A 21,651-nucleotide genomic window follows, 5' to 3' on the forward strand; every position below is an offset into this window, starting at 1 on the left:
CTCCTCATCTTCCTCCTCCTCCTCCTCCTCTCCCATCGTCCTCCGCCATATTCCTCCTCCTTATGTTCCAGCTCCTCCCCCTCTACAATTGCAGTATGAAATTCGATGCCCGCCTTTGCCCTAGATTTCTGTATTTTGTATGAACAAGCATTAGGTAGTCGATAGCACCCGATTGCAGGCTGTTTCCCATTGTTTGGCTAAGTCTCATTTGTTATTTCGCACTTGGCCATTTGCGCCTTTTAATGGATTGTGAGCGGAAGCTTTTCCTTTTCCTCAAAGATTCTTCAAACACGACACGAAAGAGCTGCCCTTGTGGTTGGCCATAGACGAGGCCATATACCCTATTAACAGTTCCGAGCGATATGCAAAAATGAACTCAAGAAGTAGGAAAAGCTAAGAAAATCAGAAATCAAATTCTTTTTACTTGTCTCGTCAGATTTGGTTGTTAAAGCTGATTTATAGCTCTCGAAACACTAGATTTGATTTTGATATGTTATATATATGCATTAATATGCTCACACTCTGGTTTACAGGGTATTTAAGCTACATTTGAGCAACTACAAATAACATTAGCTAAATATTTTCACAAACCAGCTAAACCAACCGTCAGCTTATATTTACAGGGTATTTGAGGTGTTGTTTGCAAATGTTTTGAAGTGTTTTTCTTTTTCTTTCTCTCTCTCTCTTGCATTTTAGTCTGTAAATATTTTGCTTTGATATTCAGTTTGATTAGGTCAAGGCTGGGCATGGTCTATTTCACACTCTCGACATACAGACGCATACACAGACACAGACACAGACAGACAGACATTCATTGAATTTACCACATTTTTATTTGAAACAAAATGAAATATTTTAAACGTGCCCCGCAATAAATTCCGCATTTCGCTGCTCGACTCGGCTCGATTTATGCAGCTCTGTCAAATTCCAGCCATAATACAGCTGCTCCCCAAATCAAACACATATGCAGGTGTGTGTGTGTGTGTGTGTGTGTGCTGTAGTACAAACAATGCATTTAATATGCTGTTCGATCAAGGTGCGAATACCAATTGACCGCAAATGCTCCACAATTTGGGGAATTAGCGATTTTATTTAGTTATAGAATAAACACATACATATACAGTCTAGTATACATATGTATATGTATGTTGATAATGGGGGATGATTCTTATTGAATTGCATGTAGACTTCACAAATTAATTAATATTCGTAATTGGGTTAATCAATATCCTGACTTCCGAATGGCGATTCATTTGGCAATTACAGAATTAAATAAATTTAAAAAAATATATACATATTTATATATATATTATATTATAAATATATATGTACATTTCAATGGCTTCAGGGAAAAGAGTCAACAAAATCTGCTGATTTGCCAACTCTGGCAAAACACTGAGGAGGAGGCGGTGTCACACCTACCTCACGACCCCTCGCAACGCCGTTGTGTATATTCCATGTATACCCACTAATAGTTCAATAATTACAGATAAATCGCTAAAGTACAGTCTGACAATGCTTTAAAGCTTACAGCAGGCAGTAGAATAATAATATAAATATAAATATATTTATAAAAATATATATAATATATATATAATAGAAATGTATATATCCGGTTATAGCGACTGCGTTTATGGCGTCCGTACATCGTCCGTTTGTCCCCAGACAAACTTATATGATTAAACTTGTACGGTTCAGACATCTTCCGGGTATATAACCGGATTCTACTGGATGAATGTATATTTCAAGTCAATGACATCGTAAGTGGTTGTACTACACATTGATTAGACTGATTAAATAGGGACGTCTAAATGTCCGTGTCGTATCGGTGTGATATTATGAAATTGCTGTGGCATTTGAGGAATTATCCGAATGAGCTGGCATATCAATAGCAACTAACGGATGTATTGCCACTATAACTGTTGAGGGACGTAGTTCCGGATTGTTGATAATCAAGATTCGATAATCAAGAGGAATGCAACCAGAACAAAGGAGAACAAGTTAGAAAAGGGTCTACGCTGTGGAACGAGCAAGAGCTTACGAAACAGAGAACTCGTTCATGTGCAGAGTTTTAGTGGAAAGCGAGAATAATATGAACGTTACGACATATCCATTTTTAGTAAACTATGAAATATATAGTCAATCAGCTGCGCATTGAAATAGCTGTCGCTGAGGTAAATTTCTCTATATAATATCAAAACTAGCGAAAATTCTCCAATCAATGAAGCATTGACCTTACTGTCACTGAGATTTTCCTAGGCAGTCCGGGCAGCTCCATTTCCAGTTCAGTCTACAAAGTAAAATAGAGAAATACACAGCTCTAAACAAAATTTTATATTATTCTATTTTTTTTGTAACATTTATTTTCGCTCACATTCAAATATTTAGATTTTGCGATAATTCAATTTCATCTGGTGAGTATCGAAAGTTTAAAATTCGTATATTTGAGCAAATTCGGTTTTTTCCTCGATTTGGTTAGTTGGTATAAAGTGACGTCACAAACGTTGAAAAATTTCTCGATCAACTTAGCATTGGCTTTACTGTCACTGAAATTTTCCTAGGCAGCCCGGGCAGCTCCATTTCCAGTTCAGTCTACAAAGTAAAATAGAGAAATACACAGCTCGAAGCAAAATTTTTTATTTATTTATTTTCAACATTTATTTTCGTGCACATTAAATAATTCGATTAGGCAAATTTTAATTTTATCTGGTGAGTACTGAATGTGCGAAATTCATATATCTTAAATCGATGGCTCAACCTTCCACTGGGTTAAGCTGGCTGAAGAGCTTGAAACATAAGTGCGATTGGTATAGTTTTTATACAATAGAAGTGAGATTAAAATAAAAGTGCGATTGGTATAAGAGTGAGTCTGGTATAGAAGAAGTAAGTCTAGAATAGAAGTGAGGTTGGTGTAGAGGTGAGTCTGGGACAGATGTGCGATTGGTATAGATGCGAATCAGGAGAGAGATTAGAACAAAAGTCAAGCTGAAATGAAAATGAACCTGGAATATGAGTGAGATTGGTACAGAAATGAGGTTGGTATAAGAGTGAGTCTGGTATAGAAGAAGTAAGTCTAGAATAGAAGTGAGTTTGGTATAGAGGTGAGTCTGGGACAGATGTGCGATTGGTATAGATGTGAATCAGGAAAGAGATTAGAACAAAAGTCAAGCTGAAATGAAAATGAACCTGGAATATGAGTGAGATTGGTACAGAAATGAGGTATAAGAGTGAGTCTGGTATAGAAGAAGTAAGTCTAGAATAGAAGTGAGGTTGGTGTAGAAGTGAATCTGAAATAGGAAAGAGTTTGAATCAGAAGTGAATCTGGAGTGCAAGTTAGATTGGAATAGTAGTGAGTCCAGAACAGAATTGAACTGGGAACAGAAGTGAGCCTAAAATAATAGTGATTGGCAAATTAATAAGTGAGTTTAGAATAGGCGTGAGTCTGAAATAAGAAAGAGTTTGAATCAGAAGTGAGTCTATGACAGAAATGAGCTTGGAACAGAAGTGAGCCTGGAATAATAGTGAAGTTGATACAGAAGTGGGTCTGGAATAGGAGAGAGTCTGGAATAGGAGTAAGACTGGAACAGAAGTGAGTCGGGAATAAAAGTGAGCCTTGAATGGAATTGAGATTGGAATGGAAGTGGGTCTGGAAAAGCAAAGAGTCTAGAACAAAAGTGACTTTAGTATAGATGGAGTGAGAAGACAGTTTCAAAGGAATTTAGTCCCTAAAAAAAAGCTTCGCTTTGAGTTTCGAGTAGAGGTCGGCTAGCAATGGATATCAGCTTCTAATGGAGGTGAATTTTGATCAGGGAACTTGGGTAATGAGCTGGGATCTGCTATAGCAGTAGGACTAGACGATTTGTAAGGCGACAGCTAAACTGGGGCTAGTCTTTGAATAAATGCGCATTAAATATTCACGTTAAATTGTGTGAAATATCGATTGGGTCAGGTCAAGCCAGGTGGAGCAGATGTTCATAATGAGCAGGTGTGTTTAATGCTTCCGTTTTTATGTCGCGGCAAGGCGACAAATAGCAGGTTGTGCGTGCATATAGACATATATTTTCCAGGCTCTGTCTCTGTCGTTTGCTGTCCCTCTCGCTCGCACACCCTCTGTGCGAGGGCTAAAATGGAAATTGAATTTCTGTTTTTGAATGCAATCAATTAAAATTGATAAATACAAACAGAAGTGAAAGCTAAATGCAAACAAAGCAAACTCAACCGAAAGATGAGAGATATATATTTAGAGGTGAGCGGCGGCAGCAGTGGGGACGGTGGGCGGTGGGCGGTGGGCGGTGTCTTGAAGAGAGCCTCGGGAATGGTTTACAATTAAATTGCATTTGTTTATTTGCTGCGTTGAGTGGCCTTCAGTTTGAAGCCATTCGCAACAATTTGGTCGGTCAACCGCAAAAAGTTGCTTAGGCAAGTAGAGACAGAGAGAGAGAGAGAGAGAGAGAGAGAGAGAGAGAGAGCAATAGGCTAACCAGTTATTGCAACCAGCTGGAATATTTATTTAGAAATATATTCCAAGCAGAACAAATATTTGAATATTTTTGCGCAATTCGTTTCTCTTGCAAATGGGGAATGTGGGTCGGCTTTCGGTTAGCCCCTTACCTAGGGGGAGGCGGGGAATATATCTACACTTACAATTATATATATATCGATATACATACAATATTTCTAATCCAGAACCTTCGCTTATATTTGCAGAATTTGGAAACGCATTCGCATCAAGTGGCCTAAAGCTATAGCCAGTCGTAGGCATCTCTCTGGAATCTCACTATTTAAAATATTTCGGATCTTATTTTCGGGTGGAAATTTGGGATATGTGATTGAGCTTTTAGTTTCAATACAAGTTTTTCTAGCAGCTTTTATACTTTTATTTAACTATAATAATAGTCGATAGTAGTGTAGGGATATATCTTATATGTGTATGAAATCCCATTGAATCATTTTGGACCAACACAGCACAAGTTGAGGTGAGGTGAGTGCAGAGAGAGAGAGAGAGAGAGAGAGAGAGAGAGAGAGAGAGAGAGAGAGAGAAAGACACACTCACACACACAACTCTTTGTCTTCTACATTTTGTAGCTTCCAAGGATTATACGAGTAATTTCGATCGCCTGGAGTATTTTTCAAGCCGGAACCATTCACGGTCTAGTGATATATAGATACAGCGTATCCATTAGGGTAATGGCACCGCGCCGAATAAGGGCCACGAACGTGGTCTACACTCGGAACTCGAAGCAATGGTCGCGCAACGAGATTATCTCATGGATCAATGACACCCTGGACAGCGATGTGCAGAAGATCGAGGATCTCTGCACTGGCGCTGCCTACTGCAATCTGATGGACATTCTGTTCCCGGACCTGGTCCGCATGCACAAGGTGAAGTTCGTCTGCAATCAGCCGACTGAGTTCATTGAGAACTTTCGCGTGCTCCAGCAGAGCTTCAATGCCGTCAACGTGAACACGCCCATTGACATCGAGCTGCTGGTGAAGGGGCGCTTCCAGGACAACTACGCCTTCGCACAGTGGTTCAAACTGTTCTACGAGACGAACTTCGTTCAGATGCCGCCCAACTATGATCCACTTGTGGCTCGCGGCTACATGCCCATTGTCATCGGACAGGCCAGCCTGTTTAGCGGTAGTCGTGCCCGCTCCGCCCCGCCGGTTAAGCCACAGGAGCCGAGATTCATCAAACTGTCGCGCAGCAGGACGCTCGTCATGGACGTTGGGCCCGAGGCGCCACTGGGCGAACAGATCACCGAATACCTTCAGCCGTCCGCTGCTCCAGGCACCATTGGCAGAGTCTCGAAGCGACAGCCAATTGCACCGAAAGGGCGTCCTACGGGCAATCCGAAGACGACCTGCCCCGGTACTCCGAGGGGCAACCCGAAGACCTGCTCCGGCACCCCGAGGGGAGGCGCTGGCTCGCCCAGGGCCCAGCTGGAAGCATTGTGCGGACAGCGCACCACGGTGAGAGTGCACCGCAGCATCACCAAATTATCGCCGACATCATACAAAGTGCAGCAAAACGTGACACGCGGACAGCCCGCGCTAAGGACGCAGCCCACATCGAGGGTGAAGCCCGAGTCCTTGCGACCACAGCCGGGTCAGTGCGGCCAGTACGGTCAGACTGGATTGGCCAGGGCAAAGGCAGATTTGCCGAGCACCTCACGAGTGCAGCCGATAGTCTCACGTGCCGCGGGCGCCAGCAAGGTGCAGGCTGTGAGCACGCCGCGCATGCAGCCGATAGTCTCACGTGCTGCGGGCACAACCCGGATACAGGCGCGCCAGGAGGACACCTCCGCCAGTCAGGCGAAGTCGCGTCCGACCGTGCAGCGTTCGCAGTCAGCTATGGAGTCAAGCAGCGATTTGTTGATGCCGCGCATAAAGAACTTGCCTTATCTGATCTTACCGATACCCGACTCTTTGTCGCCGCGCAGTGACCTGACATTGATAATGGACAATACTCTACAACAACCGGACGAGGAGAATCAGCAGCAAGAGGGTGAGGAGGAGATGGAGGAGCAGGTGGATGAGATGGATGAGGTGGATGAGGAGGAGGAGGAGGATATATCGGCTTGCATAAAGCCGACGCCACGGTCGAGGCTCCTTCGCATCTTGGAGATATTCATGCCGAAGAAGAGTCCAGGCAGCGAGAAGAATTAGCTAGTTTAGCAGTCGGCGGATCAGTTCAGCGGTGAGGTCACATCGCGTCCTGAAAAAGGGCGACATCGCATCCGCATTCAACACGCCCACCCCGACGAGACGCCGCTGCACAATCCTATGAGTTCATCTACTCAGTGTTAATAAAAATAGACCACAGACATTTATGCAGATTTATTCAGAGTCGGGCGATACGGCGCCTTTCGTGCAGTTCAGCTTCTGGCGGCATTGAACGAAGCTATTTATAGCAACTGCGATCTTAGCAGGGCACACTTTCCATAAAATTGGTTTAGCTCCGGCTTGGTCACGGCGAATTGCGTAGCATAGACACGCACCGGCTTGTTTTTAGACCAGCTCTGACACACACCCCATATGAATTGAATGTCCTGTATCCAGATTTTTATAAGGGGATGTTTGTCTTACAAAGTGTCGATATTTTTCTGAGCTATCAAAGACACGCACCACCCCCTATTAGCTACAGCAACTACTCTTATACATGTATTGCTTGTGTGGTGTCAGCGAAGCTATCTATAGCAACTAGGATCTTAGAAGGGCACACTTGCCATAAAACTGCCTTAGCTTCGTTTTGGCCACGTCGAATTGCGTTGCATAGACACGCACCGGCTTGTTTTTAGACCAGCTCTGACGCAAACCCCATATGAATTGAATGTCCTGTATCCCGATTTTTATAAGGGGATGTTTGTCTTATAAAGTGTCAATATTTTTTGTGACACGCACCCCTTATTAGCTACAGCAATTACTCTTATACATTTATTGCTTGTGTGGTGTCACCGAAGCTATCTATATCAACTAGGATCTTAGCAGGGCACACTTGCCATAAAACTGCCTTAGCTTCGTTTTGGCCAAAAGTTAAGCTACGTTAATAGCTTAACTATAGCTACTCCTCTATTTATTTCCGGAGCATGTTAATTTTATTTGTTAATGTTGCCTCGAAAAAAAGGTAATTTTAGGAAATACAGTATCGCAAAACTATATCGAAGGACTTTCTAACCAACAGCTAGCAAAGACACGCACCCACTATGACATTAATATGTAGCACTGCTAGAGCATTTACTCATTTCGTTTAGAAGTGCATAATAAATATATGTATTAAGCCAAAACAAGAAAATACATTATTTAAGGAAATTCAATGAATATCGAAGGACTTTCTAGCTACAAGTTAGCAAAGACACGCACCCGAATTTGTATTTATACTTTAGCAGCTAAACTTTAGCTGCGTCACTTATAAAAACACTTTTATACAGTTGTGTATTGTCGGTGCACCAGAGTCAGCAAAGACACAAACCTATTCATCAGCTTAGCTATAAGTCCCATAGAATGAGGGGCTGCCTGGTTTGAGTATATGATAGTCTAGATAAAAAGTAATTCCGATACAATAAACTGTGTTAAGTTTGTACATATATGCACGCCCATATAGTTATATTTATAATGTGATCTATATACATAATATAGGGTTATATTTTGAGTGGGTGTGAGGTACATCTAAGCAGATTTGGTCTCCAGCACACGCTTGGCATACTCGGATATGTGGAGCACGCCGTATTTGGGCGAGGCAATATGCAGATTACGGCCATTGCAGTAGTCGTCGTTGATGTGGGGATTGTGCAGCTCAGCGATGAGTGTGGAGCAGGCCGTGGATGAGTCGCCCGTTGACTTCAGCATTTTCTGCAGTAAAGAGACAAAAGATCGTCGAGGATCGTTGGAGCAGCAATGGCTATGGTTGTCTACTTACCATCCAGAACTCATTGCCGGGCAAGGCATTGCCATCCCAGGCATAGGATACGACGAGCAGCATGTTGGCATGCTCCAGCATGGTCAGCTTTTGGGCCGGATTGCGCTTCGACAGATGCACACGAACACCGCCATCCGGATGGTGCGAGGACTCGATTATGGCGCCATTGTGGATGCCGCCGCAGCGTTCCAGCTTGAACCAGGAAAAGTGTACGACGCCAATGTGGGTGAGCCTGGCGCTGAGCACACGCAAACGCTGCTCGAAGGTCTCCAGGAAGATTTGCTCCTGTTGCGGTGCCACCTTCCACACGCCCAGGCCGAAGCCGACGACGTGGATGTACGCCTGTTTGCCAGCGCTGGCGGCGCGTGCCTCCGCCTCCAGCAGCAACATGTCAAAGCTGATCGCATAGCGACGTTTCATCACGAGATTATCGAACACATCCTGCTTGTTGCCCGACACTCCAAACCGTTTGCCGTCGATGTCCACATCGTTGCGCAGGAAGTCGCGCGTCTCATAGAAGCCGCGCCAGATCCGGCGATAGTCCTCCGCTCGGCTGTTGGCGGGCGCATCAACATCATGCCCGTAGCCATTCTCCGGAGTGTTTTGCGTGCGCGCTATCACAATGTCCTGGAACTCCATCAGATTGCGACGCGAGAGTCGCGCACCGATCATTCCCACTATCACGCCGTCCGTCTCGAGGCTTTTCCGATTGTGGGTCACACGGCCGCAATTGGTGCGCTCGCCCTCGTTGATGAACTCCGTATGGGAGCTGACCGAGAGCAGGGCCGACAGCTTGATATCGTCATAGCTGAGCACGTGCTCCAACTGAAGCGGCGCCTGCTCCTTCAGGCTCCCAATCGGCTCAAAGCCGCTGGCTCCCCGCTCGCCCGTCACCAGCAAGAACTTGTCGTTGCGCGCAAAGAAGCTGGCGCAGCGCTTGCTCAGTAGACGCTGCACAAAGTCCACCAGCGACAGCTGTCGATAGACGCGCAGCTCCACAGCGTTGCCTGCGCTCGGTAGGGATCAATTGGAATCTCAGATTAACAATGTGAGCAGCGGATGATATTCACTCACTCGCTTACCCCACTGCCCCTTGTGCTCCAGGTAGGCCAGGTACAGCGCCAAGGTGCGCTCGTGTATCAGCGGATAGACGGAGGCAATCTGCTTGCCAATCAACTCGTGCCGGTCCCTTGGCTGACTCTGCACTCGGCACGTCTCCACGCCGAACTGTGAAATTTATGAATTTTCGTTAATTGCACTTCAATTAAGAATGGTCCAAGTGGAGCACTACGCACCTCCAGCGGAAACTGGGTAGACTTCCGCATGAAGGCGCGCACATCGACAGTTGCCTGCGGATCCGGCTGTTCCACGGATTTGCACTGCTCCAGCAGCCGTCGCCCGAATGGACTCAGCGGCGGTGGCGCAGACTCCACTGGTGGCCAAATTGCATCGACTTCGGCTCCGAACGTGGACATGTTGTCAGGCACGCAATTTCACAATCACACCTAATAGTAAAGTAATAACAAATTCGATTGCGTTCGGCATTTTATAAACAATGGAAACGTACGCTGCAAACGCCGAGCTCGAAGCGGGTATATCGACTCGTTGCTGGCTGCTGCATAGCAACAGGTGTGATCGACGATCCATTCGCTGACACTGAACTCATCTTGGTTTATGTGGCAATCCAAACATATTTTGTAAATTAAATAAATCGAAATAATAATTATCTTTTCATTTTGCATTTAATTTAATAACTTTGCGAGCCTTTTTACAGTCAAGGGTATGCAATAGTCTAGTCGATATCGATATCGATAAATTGGGCAGTGTGGTGAAATTTCCAGTGGCTGACGTAGGGCGGCAGCACTTGTAAATAATAAGAAAATGATGCTCACTTATTTGCTTTGTTTATATTTTCTCTCATTGTTCGAAGAGACTTCGAAGAGATTCGTGCATAAATTCGGAAATTCATAAATTCGCAATTTCCTAAAATTTAGTGGAAAATGCGGAAATTCTTTCAGGACTTGAGTCAAAAAATTCAACTGAGAAGAATGAGTGGTTATAGTGTATCCGAGCTTTGGCCCAACCCGGCGGCAGGACGTTTGCCGGTGCTCAGTGACTTTGCCAAGCAACAGCTGGTCCTGTGCAAGGAGCTGGCCAAGCCCAGCCATCAGCCCGATGCCGTCGACTTGGAAGCGTTCATGTCTATCTCCGATAGGTTTCCCATTCCGGTAAACACGAACCGAATATGAAATATTCTAAAGATCACCTCATCGATTCCTTGCTTGCAGTTCGGCACGGATGCCGGTCGGGTGAAGTCGCAGCCAGTGGAGCGAAGGCCACACATACGACAGCAAATAGCATCCGCCTATCCCATCATACACGAGCAGGTCTTGTTTCTCTACATGAACTTTCTGGAGCACAAGCTGAAGTTTGGTTAGTCTCTAACAGCGAGAGAGAGAGAAAGAGAGAGCGAGAGTTTCTATAGATCTTTCAATCGACAGGCAACCCGAAGGAGCTGAGTGTCTATAAGAATCTCACGCTGCCGGAATTTGTGCAGAGGCTGCTGGAGAAACGCTGCGTTTACTTCGTCGGCATGTTGGATGACTTTATGCTGCTGGACGGCACCCATGGCTATGGGGGCTTTGAGCAGACTGGCACCATGAACGAGAGTGCTCCGCTCGAGCTGAAGAACGTGCTGAGCTATGACGAGATCAAGCTATCGGCCCTGCTCTATGCCTCCACGCACTCGGAGTTCATCAACGATGGCTCGCGCACGAATGCCGGTCGTGTGGAGCAGGACAAGTCAAGGATTGAGACGAATGGCATCATCATGGGGCTGATCGGGTCGCGCTTCGGGCGCAGTAATGTGATGGAGTGCGAGGATATCTTAATAACGCGCGAGCAGAATACGGCCAACAGAGGTTACGGCTACTCGGGATCTGCTGAGAACCGGGTGCAGGATTATCGCCGTCTCTGGCGCCAGTTCTACGAGGAACCCAAAGACTTTCGCTACAACGATGTGCAGGCAGACGGTAAACGCTTCATACAGCTGAAACACGACATCAAGTTCGACAAGCAGGTTATGGGTAAGCGCTTCGCCATCAGCTTCGATACGCTGCTCCTGGAGGCGGAGGCACGTGCCGCTTCCGCCGGCAAACCGGCGTACATCCATGTTGTGGGCATTGGCCTGGGCGTTTGGAAGGTGTCGGACCAGCAGGAGGAAATCTTTTTGGCCACCTTTGAGCAGCGTCTGCGTGCGCTCAGCGCCAAGCTCACCCACATTGGCGTTGTGCACTTCTCCTGGTTCCATCTGGACAAATGGGGCGGCCTGTTCGATGGCGCTTGCATAGAGGAGCCCGCGCATCCACAGGGCGGCATCCAGGTGCGCATCTCCGTACGCAATCCGGCCGACAAGCTCAAGGAGCCCATGCTGCCCATTGTCACCTATGCCTGGGATGGCAACGCCCTGCCGGGCAACGAGTTCTGGTCGGTAAGTACTTAAGTATGTTGTTTGAATCTGCGCTCTCTCTTACTCACGCTCATTGGCTTTGCCTAGAAATCGCTCGACAGCAGCAGCGATCCGGCTGCCGCCTGTTCCACGCTCATAGCCGAATTGCTGAATGCGCACATTAACAAGGACTACATGAGTGGCAACAATCTGCACATTGCATCCATGCAGCATGGCGTGCTCCACATATCGGACTATGCAGAGAAGCTGCTTAACGACGTAGCAGCTCGCGATCTCTGAGGAATCATGGCTGACTAGCATTTGCAAATGTTTTTACTCCATTGTTGTTATGCATATTTACTGTATATATATATATATATAGTGCATGCATATGCATATTTATTTATTTATCTTATGTCTCCTATGCTTATCTTTGTCATATTTGTGCAAGTCACGTCAACTATTCAGATAAGAATTTACCTACGATTTTATGTAATATTTTAATATGCAACTATTTTAAATCGCCATTGTTGTTAGCTGTGACTGCGAAAGATTTGTAATGTTTAATTGAAGCTCAGCTGAAACTCGATTGGAATTGACGCTATAAGTGGATAACATTAGATTGTATATTTGAATGATATATTTCACATATAAATAAATGGTTCTAATCAAAAATGTACAAATAGAACTATAAAGTAAAAGCGCCTGATATGGAAGAAGTTCGAAATCCATTCATGCTAGGCTACTGCTATTCACATCATATTCAAATTTATGCTAAGCTGCACTTCATCATATCCATGCGCCCTGCCTGAAGCACACTACAAAGTCCTTAAACAGTCTACGTAGGAAATGACAGGAATATGTGGAATAATGTGGAGTATAGATAATACTCTTCTCCATTTTGAATGTCTCGAAGAGTCAGAAAAGTAGAAATGAGTTGAAAAATTGAATGGTTAGCATGTTGCTTACTGTTTTTTACGAAAAAAAGTATTTAATTAATTGTATTAAAATTAGGCTGAGACTGCAACACATTCGCTCTGTACACGCACGCACGCACAAACGAGGACGAGGAGGAGTAGCTGGTATTACACCACGCGCTTGACCTCGAAGAAGCGCTTCAGGTAATACACCTGGCCGACTGTCATCAGGACTAGGACCAAGGCCTCAAAGGTGGACCACAAGACAACACGCGAGTTGGTGCTCTCATTGACGGACCGATGTATTTTGTCGCGCACCTGCAAGCGAGCGCATCAAGTGTGAGTGGAGGAACGCTCCATGTGAGTTGGGTAAGCATATATGGTACTTACGTGCATGTACTCCTGCTCGTGCTTGACGCTGGTCAGCGTGCCGGAGAGCTCACGGATCATGTCCTCTAGTTTGGTGTGGCCCACTTCCTCCTCGCCGGGTGCGCCGGGCAAGCGCTGCGGTGAGTCGCCCATCTCAATGGAGAACATGACCAGCTTGGGTGTCATGCTGCTGCGCTCGTTGTTGAAGCATACGGTGTACACGCCCTTAGTGGGCGCAACGAACGTGTATTTACCCGACGATTCCTTTTCGCTTTCGTGCATAATGTGCTGATCGGGTCCGGTTACTTTGATGTCCACATCCAGAAAGCCGCCTTCGATCACCTCGAACGTAACGCCTGCAATCATCAACTCTTAGTGGGGCAATGTCGTTTAAATGCAGGATTTTACTTACCGAATTTCGTGCCACCTTCGATATTCTCGAAGAAACATTCCTCGTTGTGCGCATCAACACTGACGATAAAGGCCTGGCTGCCTCTTGATAGCAGTAATAGGCCACATAAGGCTAGCAGTAATTTAGCAATCGTTTCTTGCATTCTGGCGTCTTTGTTTAACTCGATTTTTTCGCTATCTTGTGTGGAATTTGACGTCTATTTTCCAAACAGCGGCAGCCACGTAGTTGTACTTGTGTCGATTGCCAATCGTAATTGCTTATCGTGGTTAACATGTTATCGACCTGCGAATTGATTATCGTGCGAATTGCCAGAGGAAAATACTAGTATATTATTTGGCATATCGTACGGGCACACACAAATCGAAATGTAAGCTTAAATGTTGCAGCATAATTTTAATTGCTTGAATCTACGGCTAGTCTAATTTTGTTCTATAAATTTCATATTAGCTCACAGTTATGAAATGTACTGTTTTTGATTCGACGGCTATTAAACAATCAATTAAATAAGTCATAATATACTATAACTTTTATGATATGTAAATTTAATTTAATATAATTGAAAATTAACAGAGTGCGCCATACAATAGCAGACACTTAACAGCAATATACCACCATTATCTATCGATATTACAGAAAAAATACCAAATACTATTGATACTAACGGGTATTTTTGGGATTTTGTGGTATTGCGAATTCCGATGGAGCCAGCTTGATTTTGAATCGGCTAAACTACAGTTAGCTGTAAACCTCAACGCCAATCGGATGCTGCGCACGCAATTGAGAAATAAATAATCAACTCGCCTAAATCAAATATAAGACTTCTATCACGTGCATATGTAATTATTATTATTAATTTTTTTTGTTTCTGTGGTCGAGTGTGAGTGCAGTGTCAGAAGCATAAATAAATCAATTAAATAGTTTATCATCGCTGGTGTCGTCATCTGAAGTGTCCAGCTGTGGGTGGACAAACGCAATTGTGCCAAACCATAAACAAAAACAAAGCCTGGCCGATGCCATGGCTACAGATTTGGACGCCACGTGCAGACGGCGTCGCCGCCACAGTCAGCGACTATAGTTCGCACACCGACAACATCAACACTAATTATAATAATAATAATAACAACAAAAGCAAAAGCAAGAGCAAGAGTAAGAGCAACAACTGTTGTTGGCCATAAAACCTATAAGCTGAAAGTGGCGCCGCAGCATCTTAAAGTGTTTTGGTCACACCATAAATCAAGTGACAGGCCCCGCGAACGGCGCGCATAAACAACACTCATTTGCACACGTTGTCCTTAGCGCCGTGTCCTTTTGTCGCTGTCCCCCACGGACAGCACTAGCAGCGCCGGCAGTGGCAGCAGCGCTGGCAGCGGCAGCAGCAGCAGCAGCAGCAGCGCATAAATTTGCCAACAGTTGGCAGCGCCGCACGCACACTGTCCACAGGCTCTGGGGTAAGTGCCTACATTTGACATGCTCCAAATTACTGTATATACATATCTGATATTGCATACATTTCGCTCGCCTCGCGCTCGAATTTGATCCCACTGTGCGTTCACATATTTCAAATTGTGGTCCAAGCGCCGTTAGGCAGGGCGAATTTAATGAAAAGTCGACAAGTGCTAGCAGCAGCAGCGAAATACCGTTAGCAGCGAATGGCTTTAGAGCGAGAGCGTGTACCGTTAGCTGCTAACGGACCTGTGATCGAGAAGTTCGTAACGGCAACAACGTCACGCATTTCATTCTCATTTCGTGTCATTTATATAATGCGACTGCGCATATTAATTCAAACAGATTCAATTTGGGCGCTGTAATTGGGATCTGCCGAAGGGTAACGGTAATTAGCATTAAGGCAGTGACACGAACGCCAAACGCAATGTTGCAGCATTTGGCCTTTTTGCCTCTTTCTATTTTGCTTAGCCCCATTTAATGTCGTCTTGTGGTAGCTACAGAAATAAAGCCAAAGGCAAAGGCAACGACAACAGAAGCAGCCGCAGTCGCAGCCGCAGCCGCAGCAGCAACAACAACAGTTACAGCTACTATAGGCAGGCTACACAATCCATCCCCTCATCCACCACCCTTCATCCTCCTTCCCCTTTCCCTTTGGCCTTTCGCCTTTGCTTGCGTCTTGGAGTTTGCATTTTCGCCTGATTTATGCCAAAGGCCAAACAAAAACAACAACAAAACAACAACAACAAGCAAAATTATGATAAATTGCTACAAGTCGAAAATGTTAAGCGAGAAAAAAAGAAGATCCAGAAAAAAGAAAAAAAAAAAAATATATATATATACATATATATAAATAAATAAAGCGAGTAAAGCAATTGCCATGTTTTATCCATAAATTTCGTGTACATATTTTGGCACCGTTATTCCCTTGTCGCAATTAACATATATACAAATTGCGAAACTACATGCACATAAATTTACAAAGCATCGACTACGCGAAATGTTATAAATTTTAACGGTTCGCCTGGTCAAAACCTTGCCCTTCGGTTTTACGATCTCGCAAGGATAGGGATAGGACGAGAGAAAGATGGATAGAGAGAGAAAAAAAGAGAACAAGAAGGGAAAGAGAGAAGTGGGTAGCACAGGTGTTTATATTGGAGAACGATAGAAAGGGGAGGCAGAAGTGTGTGGAAATAAACCAACCACCAATAAAGGAAGAAGAGCGAGAGAGAGGAGCTAGGGAGAGGCAAGGCAAAGGTTAATGATTAAGAGAGGGAGAGAGAAAGAGAAAGAGGGAGAGAGGAATTAAAAGGCAGAGAGCTAGAAGGTCTCTTAATATTGAGGGAGAGAAGTAAGGTGGGAAAAGACAATGAGATATGTAGGGGGAGGAAGACTGAGAGAGGGAAGAAAAAAGAGATAGAGATGGCGAGAGAGCGAAATAGATAGAGGAGTGAAGTAATTTATTTTGATAGGTAGACAAATCTAGGGAGAGAAGATAAAGTGTAGGATGAGATGCAAGGAGAGAGGCAAAAAATTGTGTGAAATGGGTATAAAAGAAAGAGCGAACTGATTTAGCTCGAGAAATAGATGAAAGATTAGAGTGAATGTGCATAAGTAACGGCGAAATGAAAAAGGAGATTGACACAAAGAAGAAAAGAGAGAGCGAAGTAAGTTGGCTATAAAATATTGAGCACTGTTCGATAATGCGCAAACAGAGATAGAGAAAGAGAGAGAGAGAAAGAGAGAGAGAGAGAGAGAGAGAAAGAGAGAGAGAGAGAAAGAGAAAGAAATATATAACGATAACGTGATATACTATATGTATCACATGGGATATGCAATGTATGTATGCACCAATCTTGAAGAGCAGTCCAAGTTGAGAGCAGAAGTCAAAGGGATTGCACATGTATTATAATAAAGATGCCTACACTAGAATTGAAGGATTGATTGAAGTAGCGTCTGATAGAGAGCAGGAGTAAAATAGTCCACATATTATACATACATATATCTGATACTAGGGATAGCGATACACCATTTACACCTGATGCTCAAGCGAGACTGAGAAAGGGAATGAAAGAGAGACAGAAAATAGTTGTCATCATGCAACCATTTTTATATCTGCCTATGAGTGCCCGCATTTTGATAAGTGCTTGTCCATCACATGTTAAAGCTGAATGTAATTGTGACTGGAGCTTGTCGTCGAGTTAGCAACGCCTCCTCGATGTGCAATCAGGGTGAGTTTTAATTGGCTGTGCTTTATGATTTGAATGTTGGGCTTTCCATTTGACAAGAAGATTACAAATCGGTTGCGATTGACAGTTGCTCGCAAAACAACAAAGGGTTAGCCCACATTAGCATATTCAAGCTTTTGTTCCTTTGATTAATTTATCATCAGGTTGAATACGAAATGTAGTTGCAGTTCGTGTGGGCGAGCTAAGTCCTGGCTTAGTTTGTATATGTGCTGGCCTGGATGTTGCATTCGAAATGATATTAATGACATGATTTTGACGCATTTACATGCTCATTTGGGCCAAAAGTTGTCATTGGTTTGGCTCATTAATATGAAATGATGGTCAGCCCAAAACTGCAGCAATTAAATATGCAAACTGTGGTCACCTTAAAACTCTGTTGCAGCACCGACAGCGCGAGAGAGCAAGATGAAAAGAGCGACAGAGAGTGAGTAAAAGAGAGAGGTAGAAAGAGAGAGAGAGAGACAGAGAATGGGATAGAGAGGGCTGCTACATAGTTACAGAGCGTTGGCGGAAGCGAGACAGACAGCTATACTGTAAAGTCATGGAGCTCAAAGTGGCCAACGCTTGACTGATTTAATGCATGTCAAAGTGTCAAAATGTGAAATGCACAAAGAATATGGTCACAGCCCTTCCGCCTTCCGCCTTCTGCCATCCGCCATCCGACATGCCTCCCACTTCATCGTCAGCTCCACCACGCGCCTAGTGGGCAGGAGACCGCAATGGCCAAATGGTTGACACACAGCCAAACAATTATAAATGATAAATGCCAGACCAATGAAAAACAGTACCAAGTAATAGTGCGATACACTAGACTGCTCGACTCGAAGAGACCCTGTTGTCAGCTATGTAGTTGCTGTGATGCTGCATCTGCGCCAAGCAAAGTGTGTATTAAATTTTGAAAATATTTGAGTACATAGATCTCAATTTGAGAGGTATACATAGATATATGTATATATGTATATTCATTGAATATATAGTGATTTTCTAAATTTATAGTAAACATCACTTAAAATGTATTGATCAGAAGTATAATAAAAACTTTTCGATATTCGATAAGTATCGATATACAAGAAAAAGCAATTAAATGCCACAATTGAAATTTCAAAACAAATTTCGAAGAGACAGAGGAATGATCAAAGAAAGAGAGGAAATCATTTGGCTAGGCTGATCCAGAAATATGCATATGTGTAGCTTGGAGGATATGTCATGTTAGCCACATATGCAATATACCCCTCGCATGCTGAACATGTTTAATGAGTGCAGGGTATTAAGAGTGAAGAGTGGGCATAAAGTAGTATACACTTGTTCAACATTTAAACACACATATATTAAAGTTAATTTGGCTCAGCTCATTAATAAAACAACACCCCACCCACCGACCCAGCCACACATGCGCGCACACATATACACATGCGTGCATGCACTGACACACACACACACACGTCAACAGCTTCTCAGTGGTGCTGAAACTTTAAAATGCTGTTGTCCTTGTTGTGCTAGAGCAGACAAATGACAGGCGCTTGCATAATTTATGCAAAATAAAACCGAAGAGACGGCAAAATCAACTTATTAAAAATACGCACAACCAACGAGCAACAACTATAAATAACTGAAAAAAGCTAGGCAGATAGAAAGGGAGAGGGCGACAGAGTGAGAGTGAGACACAAATAGCGAGAGAGAGAGACAGAGAGGTGGAGACGCACAGTTTTGGAGTAAGACAAAGCGAGTGGGAGCGAGCAAACCAGTCGGCCATTGTACTAAATTAAAGCTGCACAACTTTTTGAATACCCTGTAGTCCATTTAAAGTGGAAACGGGCATACAAGCTTTATGTGAACTAAAGGTAGTAGCCAAAAAAGGCATAGCCAGCAAGAAAAGCCTAGTTGAAATGTCTATTTAATTTATAGGTCTTATTTCACTAAGCCTAGAAAATCGATAAGTATCGATTTAAAGAAAGTTTCTTAGATCCGGTAACCAAAAACTTTAAAATTTATGCAAATATACTCATAAATAATATGTAGTCGGAAATTAATCGATATCGATAATATACTAATAGTCCATATTGATAATATAATAATCGATATAGATTCTAATAATCTATATCGGTAATATAATAGTCTATTCATATGTCGAGTAATTGATATTGATAACCCAATAATCGATATAGATAATCTATATATATAATATAAGAATCGATGTCGAATATCGATATTGACAAAAGTTGAATCACTTGAAAGCATAAGCCTTCAAATGCTTATCACAGATTTGCAGAACTCTAAACACCAAAGGTCTAATGGCTCTAAAATTTATATCTAAATAGGCTTATTTCGGGTGGAGAGTATTTGCTGGTCGTCCACTGCCGGTCAACGCACTTTAACTAGTTTCGCAGGAGTGCCTGAGAAACTGTAGCGCGAGTTGTTCGTGTTGTTGACGAGCCGGCCAAACAATTTTGGTTTCATTTTCGTTTAGTGTCAAGTGGCAACAACAGCAGCAGCAGCAGCAGCAGCGGCAGCGGCAACAACAACGATTACAGCTAACGGTAATCGCTGCACATGACAACCGACTAAAACTGTTGGCATAATATCAGCAACAGCAACAGCAACTGCAACTGCAACACCAACAACAATAGCAACAGCAACAACAACAGCAACAACTGCTTGTCAAAGGCAGCTTGCAGTTGTTATGCATTACAAGAAGTCTCACAACTTTCTCGGTGCGTTTGCAGCACACACAAAAAGGCAAACGTCAAGCACTTGGCAGACGTTGAGTTGTGCAGCCATAAAGTTCAGTTAACTTGAGTCTTAACTGTTAGTTGCAGGAAAATCAAGTGCCAAGCGTGGGCGATTACAGGGAAACGTTTACGAAGGACAGGCAAAGTGACGTAGGCAAAGGCAGGGCTCAGTTCGATCATCGTTGCGAAAGACATGATATGTGGCTGTCAAAGTAGACAATTAATTTGACAGGCGCTTGTAACATTCTAGATATTTATGAAGAGCAATGAATCTGAGAATTTATAATATGTAGCAAATCTGATATGAGAGAGAAGGAGAGAGATAGAAAGAAGGTGCTCTAATCTTATGGCTTGAAGAGTCTAGTCTGTTATTGGAGACAGATGATGACGTATGGAATATATCTACGTTTACTCTTTTCTTTATTTCTACTTTTACTTAAATTATTTGTGTTTCATTTCACCAAAAAAAAATAAAATAAAATAGAAAAAAAAATTTTAAAATCGTAAAGACTAAAATTGGCAATGTTGTTATAAAATTGATTGTTAATGATTTAACTCTAGGGAATATATCTATTTTAATCAGTGAGTAGAGAATATTCTAACAAATTCGATAAGCATATAACTAAATCGATAAGTACATCAGCATCAGCTGACAACTAGCTTTGTTATCGATTATAATCGAGCCATTTTCAAGTATATTTCACTATAATAAAACCAATAATTTGTTACTTTTTTTCATAGATCCCTTTTTTTTTATATTGGATTAGTCTGTTGTAATTTAAGATCTCTTTGGATTCATTTAATTATGACTTATGCTAGAGTTAGGGTATTCAAGCAGTCGTTGTGACATTCCTGTTGTTGCCTGCTTAAATTTATAGTTATTGTTGTTGTGGCAGTCGCTGCTTGCTTAGCTAAGCGTTTCCCATTGCTTTCCTGATTTATGCGCCTAAAACAGTCCACGCACACACTCGCACACACACATGCATAGATGCTGCTGCAGTGCTGCTCAAACTGTAAGCAGTGCATACACATAAATTAAGGTAAAGCAACTCCCGGGGTCGCTCGCATAAGGCGACTCAACCTCCCCCGCTCTCTCCCTCTCTCTCTCTCTCTTTCTCTCTCAGCCTGTCTGTGTGTAAGTGCAGCATTTCTTAACCTTATTTTTGTAAGCACACGCACACACTGACACACACATTTATATGCTGGCAGGCGAATGAAGTTGCACCCACTTGAATTTTGAGCATTTAGCAGCTTGTGCAGTGACTTCTATCATCATGATGACCCTGATGGGCAACATCATAATGTCCGTTTAGCCGATGATCGCCTTGATAATGATAATCATGTTGATAATAATATATCTATGACAGTGGAAGCTCGGCGACTTCGATGGCAATGCAATTTTGCAAATTGCACAAACATGCCAAACACACACAGAGATAGAGCGAAAGAGAGCGAGACAGAGAGTGGGTGAGAGTGAGATAGGGTGAAAGGCTCAAGCTGGCAAGTGTAAGCGCTTGCTTTGCCGTTACCTCCAGAAGCAAACGCACACGCACACATACACACACACACCCACACATACACACACACACACACACACACACACACACACACACACACACACACACACACACACAGAAGCATGGTCATACGGTGCGTATGATTAAT

The 21,651-nt window shown here is 43.5% G+C and overlaps 5 protein-coding genes across 6 annotated transcripts in view; 3 read left to right on the forward strand and 2 right to left on the reverse strand.

Moving 5' to 3' along the window:
• Positions 1-2,295: 2,295 nt before the first annotated feature.
• LOC6583854 (microtubule-associated protein RP/EB family member 1) lies at positions 2,296-6,827 on the forward strand. 2 transcript variants are annotated; one of them, XM_015161438.3, is made up of 3 exons: positions 2,296-2,414; positions 4,708-4,976; positions 5,086-6,827. In XM_015161438.3, the coding sequence occupies exon 3, from the start codon at positions 5,188-5,190 to the stop codon at positions 6,667-6,669; it is 1,482 nt and encodes a 493-aa protein (XP_015016924.1). In that variant the 5' UTR covers positions 2,296-2,414; positions 4,708-4,976; positions 5,086-5,187; the 3' UTR covers positions 6,670-6,827. The 2 variants fall into 2 exon arrangements, with proteins under 2 accessions (XP_015016924.1, XP_002009516.1); XM_002009480.4 differs by lacking the exon at positions 2,296-2,414 and adding an exon at positions 2,573-2,709.
• Positions 6,828-8,072: 1,245 nt separating this feature from the next.
• On the reverse strand, positions 8,073-10,189 carry LOC6583855. The gene is made up of 5 exons (XM_002009481.4): positions 9,987-10,189; positions 9,715-9,924; positions 9,502-9,646; positions 8,420-9,426; positions 8,073-8,352 (listed from the first exon to the last, which is right to left on the reverse strand). Exons 2-5 carry the CDS (start codon positions 9,892-9,894, stop codon positions 8,170-8,172), a joined length of 1,515 nt encoding a protein of 504 aa, XP_002009517.1. The 5' UTR covers positions 9,895-9,924; positions 9,987-10,189; the 3' UTR covers positions 8,073-8,169.
• Positions 10,190-10,240: 51 nt separating this feature from the next.
• LOC6583856 lies at positions 10,241-12,482 on the forward strand. Its single transcript, XM_002009482.4, has 4 exons — positions 10,241-10,647; positions 10,708-10,852; positions 10,921-11,909; positions 11,976-12,482. The coding sequence occupies exons 1-4, from the start codon at positions 10,420-10,422 to the stop codon at positions 12,165-12,167; spliced, it is 1,554 nt and encodes a 517-aa protein (XP_002009518.2). The 5' UTR covers positions 10,241-10,419; the 3' UTR covers positions 12,168-12,482.
• Positions 12,483-12,812: 330 nt separating this feature from the next.
• Positions 12,813-13,822, reverse strand: LOC6583857 (transmembrane emp24 domain-containing protein 2). Its single transcript, XM_002009483.4, has 3 exons — positions 13,566-13,822; positions 13,175-13,509; positions 12,813-13,102 (listed from the first exon to the last, which is right to left on the reverse strand). The coding sequence occupies exons 1-3, from the start codon at positions 13,705-13,707 to the stop codon at positions 12,953-12,955; spliced, it is 627 nt and encodes a 208-aa protein (XP_002009519.1). The 5' UTR covers positions 13,708-13,822; the 3' UTR covers positions 12,813-12,952.
• A 480-nt stretch (positions 13,823-14,302) lies between these two features.
• Positions 14,303-21,651, forward strand: part of LOC6583859 — an 81,854-nt gene continuing 74,505 nt past the window's right edge. The window contains exon 1 of the mRNA XM_002009485.4: positions 14,303-15,013. The gene's annotated coding sequence lies outside the window, so the exon portion shown is untranslated. The remainder of the gene's footprint in view (positions 15,014-21,651) is intronic.

This window comes from Drosophila mojavensis, unplaced genomic scaffold, assembly GCF_018153725.1.
Source record: "Drosophila mojavensis isolate 15081-1352.22 unplaced genomic scaffold, ASM1815372v1 contig_136, whole genome shotgun sequence".
Lineage (NCBI taxonomy): Eukaryota > Metazoa > Arthropoda > Insecta > Diptera > Drosophilidae > Drosophila > Drosophila mojavensis.